Source organism: Marmota flaviventris, chromosome 15 (assembly GCF_047511675.1).
Source record: "Marmota flaviventris isolate mMarFla1 chromosome 15, mMarFla1.hap1, whole genome shotgun sequence".
NCBI classification, from domain to species: domain Eukaryota; kingdom Metazoa; phylum Chordata; class Mammalia; order Rodentia; family Sciuridae; genus Marmota; species Marmota flaviventris.
The window spans coordinates 49,444,880-49,459,488 of NC_092512.1; the positions used below are offsets into that span (position 1 = coordinate 49,444,880).

General features: G+C 34.6%; 1 protein-coding gene across 1 annotated transcript in view; it reads right to left on the bottom strand.

Moving 5' to 3' along the window:
- Nucleotides 1-277: 277 nt before the first annotated feature.
- Nucleotides 278-14,609, bottom strand: part of Ralyl (RALY RNA binding protein like) — a 354,882-nt gene continuing 340,550 nt past the window's right edge. Inside the window, exon 8 of the mRNA XM_071602169.1 lies at nucleotides 278-586. Coding sequence (XP_071458270.1) covers nucleotides 278-586 — 309 coding nt within the window. The remainder of the gene's footprint in view (nucleotides 587-14,609) is intronic.

Here is a 14,609-nt window from a genome sequence, read left to right on the forward strand (position 1 = left end):
GAAGAAGAAATGTCTAGAGCACTAGCACAGGATTCAGGAAATGGCATGGGTATTGCTGGTAGCTTTTAGCCAAGTTTATTGTGATATTCAGAAGTGGAAAACAGAGCAGGAAGATTTGAAAAACTTGGACGGCAGGAGTAAAACTGGGCCTAAGGAAGTTGCAGTTGTTAAAGACATTACTGCCACTAAAGAAATCCTGAAGACTCTGCCTAGAAGCAATAAGAAAGATGGCTTTGAGGGCATCCTAGGAGCTGGCAAGACCACACCCATCTCAGGTTCAAGCAAGTAAAAGTGAAAATTCTTTTGAGAAGAGACCAGTGGGGAATCCTCTCGCACAAGGGGGCTTAGGAAGTTTTTCAATGTTCTCAGCCATCCAGACACTCAGAGGCTGCTGCAGCCCAGGGTCCTTGGAGGCTGGGCTACTGCTCCATGTGACAGCAGAACTTGGCATCAACCACATGGTGCTGGTTCTGCAGGAATGCAGGATGCTGAAGTTAGGGTTCATGGAGGTTTCCACCAAGATTTCAAAGGAAGTCCTGGGAGGCCAGGCAAAGTGCAGCAGGGTTGGAGTTCCTGAGGACAGCCCCTGAAAGGGCAAAGTATGGAGATATAAGGAGGAAGCTGAAGCTGCAGTGGAGACCCCTGAGATTAAGAAATGCCAGTAATGTGGGACAAGGTCTTAGGAAAGCTATAGGAATTGAGCAGAGACAAACCAAAGAGAAAGGTCACTTGGGATGCAACCAATAAGGCCACAAGGGTGAAGCTACATAAGTCCTATGGAGAGGACATCATGCCATGTGCTCTAGATGCCAGACACAGAACTACAGGACCTGTTTGCCCAGCTGGATTTTAGTTTTACTTTTTCCTATCCCTTCTTTTTATGCTCCTAATTTTGTAAATGGAAATGGTTACACATTGGATACTTGTAAATTGCTTTTTATTTCACAGGAGCTCATGATGTGAGATTGCCTTGATTCTCAGAGAAGACTTGAACTTTGAACAATCTTGGAAATTTTGAGACTATGGAGACTCTTGGAAAAAGACTACACAGCAAGACAGAGTGAAAGTGTAAAACTACATAAGACACTTGACTTTGTATATTTCTACTGGTGAACTTTAGAGAATGTGATTCCTGCTAATCAGGGTTGAAGAAATACAAACAGGCAGCATAAAAAAGAATGCATTGCAATAACTGCTTAATTTTTCCCCACTGGTTTACATATAATGAAGAAATATACAATAAGGATTTTATAAGTACAAACTTCATTGTGTAACTTAAAAACTTTTTTGAAATGTTTTCAATTAAACAAAGTTAAACTTTTAAACTTTTGATCACACAAAGTTAATACTGTTACTATGTTCCAATATCGTACATCCAAATATGATTTCACGTTTAAGGAATTAATTTTAATTATAGTTTGATACTAATTTAGAATGATTTAATTAACATTTTAATTTTTTTAGAGACAGAGAGAGAGAATTTTTTAATATTAATTTTTTTAGTTTTCAGTGGACACAACATCTTTATTTTATTTTATGTAGTGCTGAGGATCAAACCCAGCGCACCGCGCATGCCAGGTGAGCGCGTTCCACTTGAGCCACATTCCCAGCCCCATAATTAACATTTTGAGTGGAATAATAAGTTAAGGCAACTAATTTTTTTCATGCTGGGGATTGTACCCAGGGTTCTAACTGCTGCATGCAACACCATCTCAAAGTAACCTTTTTTCTGTTTTACCAAAAACAATTTGTGGAAGTTATATGTGAAATATCTTAAATTAATAAATGACATATTTGATATAGTTATGATAAATCTGTCAACCTCAACTATCCAAGTCAAACTTGATCTTTATTCTTTGTAGATCCCAAGCCTGAAAAGAAAGAAAAAGACTATATGTAATTTGCATTGTCAGATTAGTGAGAGTTTTTGGGGGCCTGGGGCAGAATGTTATGGTTTGGATGTGAGGTGTCCCCCAAAAGCTCATGTATGAGACAGTGCAAAAAGGTTCAGGGAAGAAATGATTGGGTTATAAGAGCCTTAATACAGTCAGTGAACCAGTCACCTGGTGGAATTAATTGAGTGGCAAATGAAGACAGGTAGGGTGTGGCTGGAGGAGGTGGGGCATTGGGACATGGCTTTGGAAGTATATATTTGTATCTGGCAAATGGAGTCTCTCTCTTTGCTTTCATGTGAGCGGCTTCATTCTGCCACATTCTTCCACCATGTTGTTCTCACCTGGAGACCTGAGGAATAAAGCTGGCTGTCTATGGATTGAGACCTCTAAAACCATGAACCCTCAAATACACCTTTCTTCCTCTATAGTTGTTCTGGTCGGATCTTTTAGTTACAGCGGTGAAAAAGGTGACTGTAACAGTTAACGTGACCTGAACTACAGTGGTTTTTGGCAAGTCAAGACTCCACCTGGCAAACCCTCTTCTGGTCATTGCAAACTGCTTTCATTCCTGTCTTTATCCATCTTCTCTTTTCTTATGTACTTTTCATCCCTCTTATTCTGAGCTGTCTGGTTTTACAACCCAAACTCCTTGTTCTGCATATTAAATCCCATATCTTTATCATATTTGCTATCTTTACACCAGTTTTCATCAAATAAGTATGATAAAGAGACAACAGCAATTTATGCCATAGTGGATCAAAAATATCCACCTTTGCAGGCATTGTTATTCCATAAACAAATGAAAAGTTTAAAAAAATAGGAAAACTAGTCATTTTCTATTAGCATTTTAGACTTTAACTTACTGCATTTGGTAGTCAAGATTTTTATTTTCTGTCCTACAATTGAAGGAAAACAGCATTATTATAAAATCGTTATAAAAATAAAAGAAAAATGAGTATTAAAATAGTTTATATATTATATGTGAATAAACAGTCTTTCCTAAAATATTATGACTGCTAAACTTTTGCATAAATCATATTTTAGTTTAGTTTATGAAACTGACTTATAGATAGAATCTAAAGTGCATTCAATATATATTTAAAAACAGTATACTAACAAAATTGTAATTAGAAATAGCATATCTTTAATGGATTTTTGATTTGGGACACAGCTTACCATCCATGATTTAAAGAAAAAAAATGCTCTTGGCAGAATTAATGGTTTCATTTCCTCTAATTACTGCCATCTCTAATGAAGACATTAGTGTGGTAATAGTTTTTACGTCTACACAAACAGATCATTTGTGTTTCTGAAGTATATTTCATTTAATTGAAATCACAAACAATTTTCAAATAAGAAGCAAATAGTATCTTTCCTTTCAAACTCATTTAGTGTGGTAGGACACAATGACATCTTCTCTACTGTAATGCCAGAAACTTCAGAGAACCAGAGTGGCAGAATGTGTAAGCTGGTGACATAATGTTGAGCAGTGATCTGTCTAAATTCCAACGAAGGCAGCCATGGCAAATGGTTATATACTTTTGGCTTGAATATCTTCAGGGATACAGAACTCTACTTCACAAAGCATCTTGCTCCTTTTGCAGATAATTGTGATTAGAGAAGAATTGGTGAGCTTGGGTCTAAATCTGCTAAATAGCTGAACTACATGTCAAGCCAAAAAGAGCCTGTTGAGACAAGCCAGACAGCTCCACAGAATAAGAGAAGCATAGAGGCATCATGGGTTCCCAGATATAGACTATGGATTCAAGTCAGATCTTCCAACGTGGCAAGAAAGAGCAAGGCAGAGACCTACTTGAGGGGGAGGTGACTTGGTATTAGATGTTAAAATAGGCATTTGAAGGAGAAGATGTTCATTCATTAATTTTTTTGAAGTTCATCCATTTTGAGGAATAATAGGACTGAGACCTTAGAATAAGTCTAGGACAAATGTAGTAATTTTATAGCAAGAGAAATAGTAAGAATGTCTTGCATTTTGAGCCATCTGAATTATTTAGCTCAGGCTCCCTTGATTCACTTTAAATAGAGATTAGGCTTGGGTTATTAGAATCTATGTGTATAAAATTGGGCTGAATCTGTGGGCATGGATCACAGTTAGAATAATAACAACTTTTATTCATACAGTGTGTGGGAGTTTATAAAATACATTATGCCGTGATTTGGGCTTAGTTTGAGTTTTTCCCTCAAAGATTCATGAGTTGTGAGTTTGGTTTTTATTGTGATGATATTGTGGTGTGGTAGATGTTTTCAAAGTGGAACGGAGTAGGAGGTCATTGGGGGTCCCCACCTGGAAAGGGTTAAGGTAGTTCTCATGAGACCCTGAGTTAGTCCTCTCAAGAGGATTGTTATAAAAAGAAGAAGCCTGATCCTTCTTTGACCATTGTGGCTTGTGGTCTTACATGTGATTGCTCCCTCATTCACACTACCACTATTGTGATGCCATCTGACATAAAACCTTTTCCAGCCCAAGTAGAACTTGAAGCATGCCCTTGAATCTCCAGAACTATGAACTAAAGAACTTCTTTTGTTTAAAAGTTATCTAAGCCCAGGTATGTTGTTACAGTATTAGAAAACAGGTTAATACATTTTATATGTATATTCTCATTTGATTTTAACCAGTGAGGCAGGTTACTGGGCAATATCACCCTCAGATTATACATAAATCCCAGGATAGGTAGTGAGCAATTCATCTACAGCAAACCCAGACCAGAGCTTTTTGTAATATTCTTTTCTGTGAAATTGTGGCAAGGAACACAAAGAGGGGCAGAATGGGCACATGACTAATTTTAGCACAGGTGATCTTAAGAGGCCTGTGAAAATACTTTTGTTCTCTGATGATGAACAGGAGAAAAAGAGATGGAATTACTGGGAACATATTAGGATTTGCACATAGTCTTCTGCTTTTCCCTGATTTGTAGCCATTTTGCATATATATATATATATATATATATATATATATATATATATATGTGTGTGTGTGTGTGTGTGTGTGTGTGTCCTAAACTAATTCAAAACCATTTTAATTAAAAACTTGCTTTAGGCATTTATCTAAAGGAGATCTTTTATGTTGTGAAAATACATTTGGTTAAGAAAAAAGAATAATTAACTTTGGAATAAAATATCTAATGTGGGTTACATAATTTTATTTAAAATGTCTGTATAAAATTTAATTAATATAATACTGAAGAAATATGATCACATTGCTAAACTGTGTGATTTATCAGAACTTGGATGTTCTGTTTCACATACATTAGCACACTAACATTTCTCTTACTTTTTCCAAACTACACTCTCATACTTTCTGAAGGTAATGATGATTGTGTTTTGAGTGCTGGAATCACCAACAAGCACATTTAACTAGTTGAGTAAATGAGTGATAGTAATTTTATTTGGCACAGAGTTCGTGTTTGATCATGCATTGATTTCTGATTTCTTATGCCAAGTATACAGTGTGTAAGGACCATTAGTTACTGCTAATGCTAGAAATTATAATGATAAGTTTAGGATAATACTATATACTAAGTTGATATCAGTGCTGAAAACCAAATGCTGAATAATGCTAATATTATTATGATCTTTGAAATCCCACATGTCTGATTGCTGTTTACAGTTCCTTGGAGAATTAGTTTTAGCACTACAAGTAGAAATATTTTTAAAATTCATTTAATTTCTACCAGAAAAATGTGAATTAGAATTAATTGATTTAGAAGTAAATTTAAAAAGTCTTTTGGAACTTTATTGTTAATTCACGATTATTCCAAGTAGCTGGGAGAAAGTTTGTCATGGCTATTTAAGAATTCTTATTTAATTAAATTTACTGTAAACACCATTAAAAAAAAGCTAGACTATAATAAACTAGCTTAGCTTTAAAGCTGAATAAAATTAATCTGAGAAAGCAAGTAAAATAATAAAGTGAAGAAATGCTTATGCAATTATGTTACTAATAAGCCCTTGTTTTTATCTGTGTATTTGGGAAATAGAGTTAATTCCTTCCCTCCTCCCCCAAATCTTAAGTCTTAAAGCTTTAGAATATTACCATATGCTCTCAACACTTAAAATTACTGGATATACAGAATCCCAGATGATTCAGAAGTGATTTCACAGTCTTATAGTAACTGAGATTATCGTGATTATAAAAAAAAAGAATCCAGAATTACAAAAGATATAGAAAGTATTGGAAATTCAGTTTTATCTATCTTATAATCACTGTGTCATATCCTCCACAGGTTACTTTTTGAAATAAACTTTATGAAACAGGTTTTAGGTATCAGCTTACTTATCTGGGTTTTGCTTTTTTCATTATAAGTGAATATAGAATTTTGAAACAGTATCAGTGGTATGATCATTCTGGTATGGATCAAGGTAAATAAAACTCTGGTGCATTTTAGTTCAATAAACTGATGAAATAATTTAATATAAGCTGAGTTTCCTTCTAGAAGATTTCTGTGAGCAAATCTGTCCCCAAATCAGAAAGCAAACTTTTTATTTGAAGGGATTTTTCCTTTAAAATAAGATTCTTCTAATAAGTCACATGTTATGGACCTGAACAGAATGCTGTCACTCCATCTGCTCATCAGGATTTGCCCTTGGTACTCCATAAGACTCATGCTCCCTTGACTGCTGGGTGCTGAAGAGGACAGGCACTGTGTCTGCCTGCTTTTCTGCTGCATTGCATACACCTGGCATTATTTGCTGAGTTAATAGTGTACAGTATTGCCTGAATCCTAGATCTGAAACTATAAATTATTTCTACTGCATTTCAAAAACACTAAATGAGGAGTCTGAGGAACAAAGAAAGTCATTTGCTTTGGGTCTTATTGAAAGTGGTAAAATATAAATCCAGTTTCAGATTGCATTATTTTGCCCTTATTTGAAGACCACAATAAAGAAATACTTGATTTGAAATGAAATCACAGAATAAATGCCCTGTGTTCTCCAGACAAAGCTTCCTCTAAAAACCTGGTAGGAACAACTGGGACAATAATTGTCTGAGTGAAGTTTCAGACAGGATGTTGCCACTGACTTTAGGACTTAGGAACTCCATTTTGTTTAATAGGGTTTTGGTAAATGAGCATTGAGAGTGGACAGGGTAGACACCTATAATACTGTTTTGAAGATGCTCCTTATTCTGCTAACAATAGAGGCAAGTGAAGGAGTGCAGGGAATTAACTTCTGGGTCTCAAAGAATTGCAAATATTTACTTGTATATGTGCACAATCATAATAAACTTTAAATAAATGTTAGCATATTTTAGAGGGTGATGGGCTTCTTTATCATTTATTTTTTTCTTTTAGGTACCAAGAAATGTATATTTTTGGTCTTAATCCTTGGTTCTTAGTACAGAGCTCCCAAATCCATGAATTCCTGAGTGATACTGGTAGGAGAATCTTTTGTTGTATTTGGCTTTTGTGTGGTTCCTAAAACCTTTGAAATTTCTTAAGTGATGGATTGTCTTTTCTTGTTCATAACAAGCCCTTTCATCATTAAGCATAAGCTTAATGAGGTGACGTAGGGTGGGATCCCTAGACAGCATCAGCATGGGCTGGCCACCAACAAGACCAAATGATTAGAGGATTGGAATTCCCTGCCTAGGCATGGGAATGAACCAACTGCTAGAACAGAGGAGGGACTGGAGATAAAAATCTACAAAGAGCTTTTTTTTCCCTCTTGAAACTGGGAATGGAACACAGGGGTGCTTAACCACTGAGCCATAATCCCCCCCACCTTTTTTTTTTTTTTTTTGGAGACAGGGTCTTGTTAAGTTGGCTGGCCTTGAACTTGTGATCTTCCTGTCTTGGTCTCCCAGAGCCACTGGGATTATGGGAATGGTCCACCATGCTCAGTGTACAAAAACTCTTGAATAAGAGATTTGATGAGCTTCCTGCTGAATGAATGCATCCTTATGTCCATAAAGTGAGCTCTCCAACTTCACTGGGAAGAAGCTCCTGGATTTGGAAACCTTCCAGGCCTCACCCTATGTACATCTTCACCAGCTTATCATCTGTATCTTTTATAACACACCAATAAACCTAAGTAGAGTGTTCCCTACTAAGTTCTGTCATCAAATTACTGAACAGGAGGGGTTCACTGGAACCCTGATTTATACTTGGTAGGACAGAAGCACAGGTTAGAAGAAGGAATTTGCACAACCGAAGAGGGGTTAGTCTTGTGGAACTAAACCCTGACCCTATGGGTTCTAACACGATCACCAGGGAGAGAGTGTGAACAGAATTAAATTATAGAATACCAGTTGGTGTCTACTAGAAAATAGGCAGTGTGTAGGGTACCCTCCATCTAGTCCTGTGACACATCCAGTGTTCTGTGTGGTGAGAAAAGGGTAGGAGGAAACTGTTCTTCATAGACCCTCTTATAGCTCTATTCATATCTGTGTAGCTATATAGTAATAATATTTTAGTGCAATTGTCTCATTGATTGAACCATTTGGTATATGAAAAGGAATACCCAATTTTATCTCTTTATGTACTTTAAGAAAACTCCATACCTCACATGAGAAAAAAATTAATTATATGACTGAACTTTTTAAACCTAATTTTAATTTCACATGTGGTTACTCTCTTTATATTTACAGATATAGTTCAAAGAAACATGTCCTTTTAATTGCTTAATATTAGTACACATGAAGATCAAACATAGCCACAGAAACCAAAAATAAAATGTGTCTTGAATTTTGACAACATTTAGAATTCTGGGTAAAATTTAAAATAATTGATTGGACCTGATCTCACATTTTCACATGAAAATATTAAATTTCAAGTTATTTACATTAATATTTATATTTTCTAATGGTAAATATTAAGAATATATTTTTAGAATAGACAATATTAAATATATTTTTCAGGAACAAAATTGCTTCTTGGGCATGCAGAAAAATTTCAGAGGAAATAGCTACAAAGAACTGGAGTGAGTTGCTATGCATGTGATTTTTAAGAACATTTTCAAATTATTTTTAGGTAACTCATTAGTATAGGATTCCTACTTACTTTAAAAATTCCTTTTTATTTCATAACCTTCTCAAACCCTTAATATTTCACATCATTGATATCAGAGTGTTTGTCTTGAGATATGAAAGCTAATTTAGATATAATAACACTTGGCATCTATTACTGTAGTTAAATATGGAATGCTTGTGTAACTAATTTAGATATTTATATTGATACTGATCACTTCTTTTCACCTGCTAACTTCTTAAAATCAAGTGTTTTACAGCATTACTGACACAGTGGAAGAAACAGGTCTTCCTTTGACAGTTATATTTTTTTTCTTTACTTTTTAATGAAAGGTATCTTTATTTTTCTATGGGTGTGGTACAAATAGAACAATTTATAAATTGTAGTTTTATGTCCCAGCTTGTTTCACATTTGACTGCAGTTTGAAGTGCAATTTAAAATATTTTTCTCTTGATGCAAAGCATTATGTTAGTGTGCAAAAGAGGCATATTAGGTGGTCTGGGAGCCTTTCTACTGCCATGCTCTCTCTTTCTCTAAAGGTCTTTGCCTGCCCTTCATTCTGTTATTAAAGGCTGGTTAGCTATTGTTTGAAACGAAGAGACTAATTCTGATTCTCTCGTGAAAACAGGAGATTAGTACCCACTAGTTCACTTAAAGAACACCACACTGAAATTTTCTCCTTAACATACCTAGGTTCTCTATCTAGTTTTGTCACTGATTTTTCTTTGCCAGTAAAACGTTCGGCTTGACTTGTTTGGATCAAAGCTAACATGTCAAGCATCCTCTGAAGTACTTTAAATGTCTTATTTCATTTAACATTTACACCAATACTATGAGGAAAATGGCACTATTACAGATACGAAAACAGACCTAGAGAGGTAAGTCACCTGCCCAAGGCACCACCGAGGTCTTCAGAAGAGGCTGATACTAAGGCAGTGCTTGTCTGTTCAGCCTTTACTCACTCATGTTGTGCTACAGTCTGCTAGTTTGCTTAAAGCAGTTTAGATGATTCCTAAGATCTCAGCATCATTTTTCTCTGAATAGTAATGCTATTGTATTTACTGGCTAATTCTGGATTACTTCTGATCTATACAGATCTGAACTATACAGATGATACAAAATTATTATCACATATTTCAATATATGGGAGTAGTTTTTCCCCACTCACTTTGGGAAGTCTATGATTATTGTTTAAGAATGCTGAGACCACAGCAGGCCTGCAAAGAGATTTATTGAACTAGCTCAGGAACACTGGGGCACTAGTTTCTCAGTTGGTCTATCGGCAGTTTGCCCTACAGAAAACAATGTATATGAACTATTTATATCTTAAAGTATTCTCTACATTGTGTGGTAAGACTTCTCCATTAGGGCTGGGGATGTGGCTCATCCTCGCCTGGCATGCGCAGGGCATTGGGTTCGATCCTCAGCACCACATAAAAATAAAATAGAGATGTTGTGTTCACTGAAAACTAAAAATAAATAAATAAATAAATATCAAAAAATTCTCTCTCTCTTAAAAAAAAAAAAGACTTCCCCATTAAAGATGAGGCAGTCTAAGGAGATGATGTCCTGGTTTGATGGAAGTCACTTGGTGTGTCATAGGTAAAGCCAAGGTGAGGGCTTCCCCTTGACAATAGTGGGAATCTGCCCCCCGAGAGCCATTTGCTTTCTGAGATTTGCAGGGCTCAGAGATGTACAATTTGAAAATGCTATTTCACTTGTTATCAGTTTGACATATCAAATTCAGCAAAAATTGGGGGTACATTTCTAATGTGTTTTAACAAGTCAATTGGCAAGCTGAGTGTCTACAAACTTCAAGTATAAATCTGTGCAAGGAAAATGACTGCAGGAGGTTGACATTCAATTAGAATGTCATTCAGAGATGTCATCTCATTAGGTGTGAAGGGCAGGTCAGAAGAGTTGTGCTTCAGATTTCCTAGGGTGGTTTGTAAAACATCAAGATTGCTCAGGATATTATTAGGTGAGAAAATGCATTAAATATATGAACTCATGTCCAGTTGATATCTACACTCCATGTTCGTCTCAGTTGATTCCTGTTCAAAATAGCAAATTATGGAATCAACCAGAGTGCCCGTTAGTTGGATGAATGGATGAAGGAAATATGGTACTTATAACCAACAGAATAACATTGAAGTATTTAACCTTAGAAAAGGAAAATCCTGTCATTTATGACAACATGGATCAATCTGGAGAACAATATACCAAGCCAAATAATCCAGGAACAGAAAGATATGCATGTTTTTTCTTATACACGGAATCTAAAACAATCTAATTCAGAAACTGAGAGCAGAACTGTGATTACCAGCAGCTGGGAGGTGAGGGAGAATGAGATATTGTCAAAGAATACAGTGATTCATTTAGAAAAGAATATATTTTTTGAAATCTTTTGTATAGCATGGTGCACTCTAGTTAATAAAGTGTATTACATATTTCAAAAATTGCTAAGAGAGTAAATCTCAAATGTTCTCACCACAAAAATCGGTATTTTATGTGATGGATATGCTAAGTTGCTTGATTTAATTATAGATATGAATACATATGTAATTATATATAAAATGTAAATATTTAATTATATATTATACACAATTATAATTTGTCAATATACAATACAATAATGTAAAAACCATTGACTTTCATAATAAGAGAATCACTCTTCTCAGGGCTTTCATTATATCTTAATGCATTAATGAGAAATTTTATGTTTGTGCTATTCTTAATGTTTAATGTTTTTCAATACTGTCCTTTTTTTTTTTTTTTTTTTTTAAATGAGGTAAGAGGAGAAGCAGGAACCCTGACAGGGTTTTTGGTCATATAAAACTACTAACCAAAATTTTTTAAAAGTTTTGTTTTTTTATTATACTGAAGTTTAAATTTTCATTTTTTTTTCATGCTGTGACTAGAGCCCAGGAATTTACACATGCTAAGCAAGGACTCTACTATTTAGCTGCATCCCCAGACCTCATTATATTTATTTTAAATATATCTGCTACTTATGAAAAGATACTTAGTTTTTTGTTTATCAGAATGAAGTCAAATTTAGTACGTAAGGTATATTTAAGAAAAAAAATTCAGTAAGCCAATTTAATTAAAAACATTAAGTAAAAAAAAATACCAATGGAGTATAGAAATGACAAAAATCATAAGGATACTATATAAATTAAAATGAATAAAATTAGTGAAACACTAATATTGTGGTAATTTCTAAGGTCATTAGAATCTTATAAACCCTTGTGGAATCTTGATTCTTCTTTCTATTAGCAGTATGGCTTTCAAGAAGTTCCTTAACCATTCTAAAATAAGTTATTTATAAAATACCTACCCCCTAAAGTACATTAGGCATGAATGAGATGAAATCTATAAAAACAACAAGCAAACAAACAAAAACTTCCAACATTGTCCTGGGAGGTAATGAAAATGCCCCCCCCCCCAATTTTTGCCCCCTTTTCTCCTTAATTTGAAATGAAATTAAAATCTTCTCTTTCTCCTTCTGTTTGTGTGTACTAGTGAGCATCATACCCTATTTTTCTGAGATTTCCACCTTTTAAAAGAAAATAATTAAAAAAAAACTCCCCCCCCTTTTTTTTTTTTGAGATAAACTAGGGCTTAAAATGATTCCTCAATTTGTTCAATTCCCACAATTTTAAATGACTGGGGTTGATATTAGTTCCAGTAGATCACAGGCTAGGAAGATTTATTTTTAGGAAATGATGCCTAACATTATTAAAATATATTCCTAAGAATGTGGCAAGACAGAAAATATCAAACATGCAGAAGGTATCCAGAATCCTTGTCAGGTTCCAGTTAATAAGAATTCTTATTAGGTTTCAAAAGGCCTGAACTTTCATCTCAGGATGCCCTGGAGCTTATGGTTTTTCCATATCCAAAGCTGTAATAAGGACAAGAAACATTCACAGGGAAGGTCCTTGGGCAGAGGCAGGCTGGCAACGCAGTCTGACTTGGGCCCTGTGAGAGCTCTGAGTGGCCCAGCTAGGAACATAAGGACTTCCCTGGTGATAAAAGCACACCTGTGCAGGTGGGCAAACTGAAGGCAACTCAAACACTGCACGAACACAAACTGTGTGCCATCTCATGAAAGTGCACTGTTTAGGAATTACTTCCAGAATATGAGGAAGAATTAAAAAGGTCAGCAACACTTAGATGACCTGTTTTCTACTGTGATCTTGTCTGTTGAACCATGAATGAAATTGGAGGGAAAAAGCACCATGCTTGCCTCTCTTTCAACACTTCTTTCCTTTTTTCTTTCTTTTCTGATTTATCAAAATGCTTTCATACCTGTTCCTATTTCTTCCGTCACGATGATTAGATTCAATGTAGTTTGAGCAGGTATGACCTTAATTTCCATCAGAAATACTGATGTTAATAACTTTTTCATTTTGTTCAAGTACAAATTTCTTGCCCTGATATTTATGAAATGAGCACAGTATTCAATCTATTTGTTTATTTTTTGTTCTTTTAAAAAAGAATTTAAAAAATTTATTATGTTCAATATTTTAAAAACTATCTAGAAAATAATCAGTAAAATCCTATCCATGTAACACACTGTCAGATGAATCAGCCATATTTAGGACACTAAATAAAATGAAACGTGAAAAAAAAATTGCTGGTTATTTGGCAGAAAGAAAGCTTAGGCTATTAAGTTCAACAAAAACCTCTGGAAAAGCCACTGAGAAATCTACATTTAAAATTAACTCACCCCTGAGAAGTCTATTAATCTGTCACATAAAAACAATGTTGGAAAGTTGGTTTCTGTAATTTGGATATACTTTTCTAGTGTTTTAATGGATGAATTGCTAAATATATCTAAGAAATAGCTTGTGGTATTTTCAAAGAATATTTTACTTATTTGTAACATTTTAGGTTTAAAATAAAGAAAATATGTAACTAAACATTCCACTGTTTTTATAGATGTAAATTTATAAAATGGAGGAAGTGTTGTTATCATTGAGATCTGTAAAAAGAAAATAATTATAATTTAAAAATTACTGTTCATAAAATATTTGTGCCAGAAAATTCAAGGAATATTTCACTGCATCAAGGATTCAACTTTCATTATTTAATAGAATAAAGGGAATTATTTTTATGTATATCTTTGAATATTAAGATAATTGGAGAAGTTGGAACCTTACACACTACGAGTTTGAATGCAAAATGGTAAAATCACTGTGGGTAACAATATGCAGGTTTGTCAAAAAATTAAAACTAGAGGTAGCATGTGATTCATCAATCTTACTATCATGTATTCATTCAGAAGAATTGACATTAGGATCTTAAAGAGATATTGCACCCCGGTTTTCATTACAGCCTAATACACAATGGCCAAAGATGTGAATATGATCTAAAGTCCTGCCAAGACATGAATGAATAGAAATAAAAATGAAATGCATTCAGTGGAATACTATTCGGTCTTCAAATGAAGGGAATTCTGTCATTTGAGACAACATAGATGAGACAGGAGGACGTTATGCTAAGTGAAATAAGCCAGTTACAGAAAGATAAATCTTATGTGACTCCACTCATATGAAATATTTACAACAGTCAAATTCATAGAATCAAAGAATGAAGTTATTTCCAGGGACAGGGAGAGAGGAAAATGAAGGAACTGCTAATTAATAAGCATAAAGTGTCAGTTAAACAAAGTGAGCAACTTCTAGAGATCTACTGTATAGCACTGTATAGCCAACAGTAC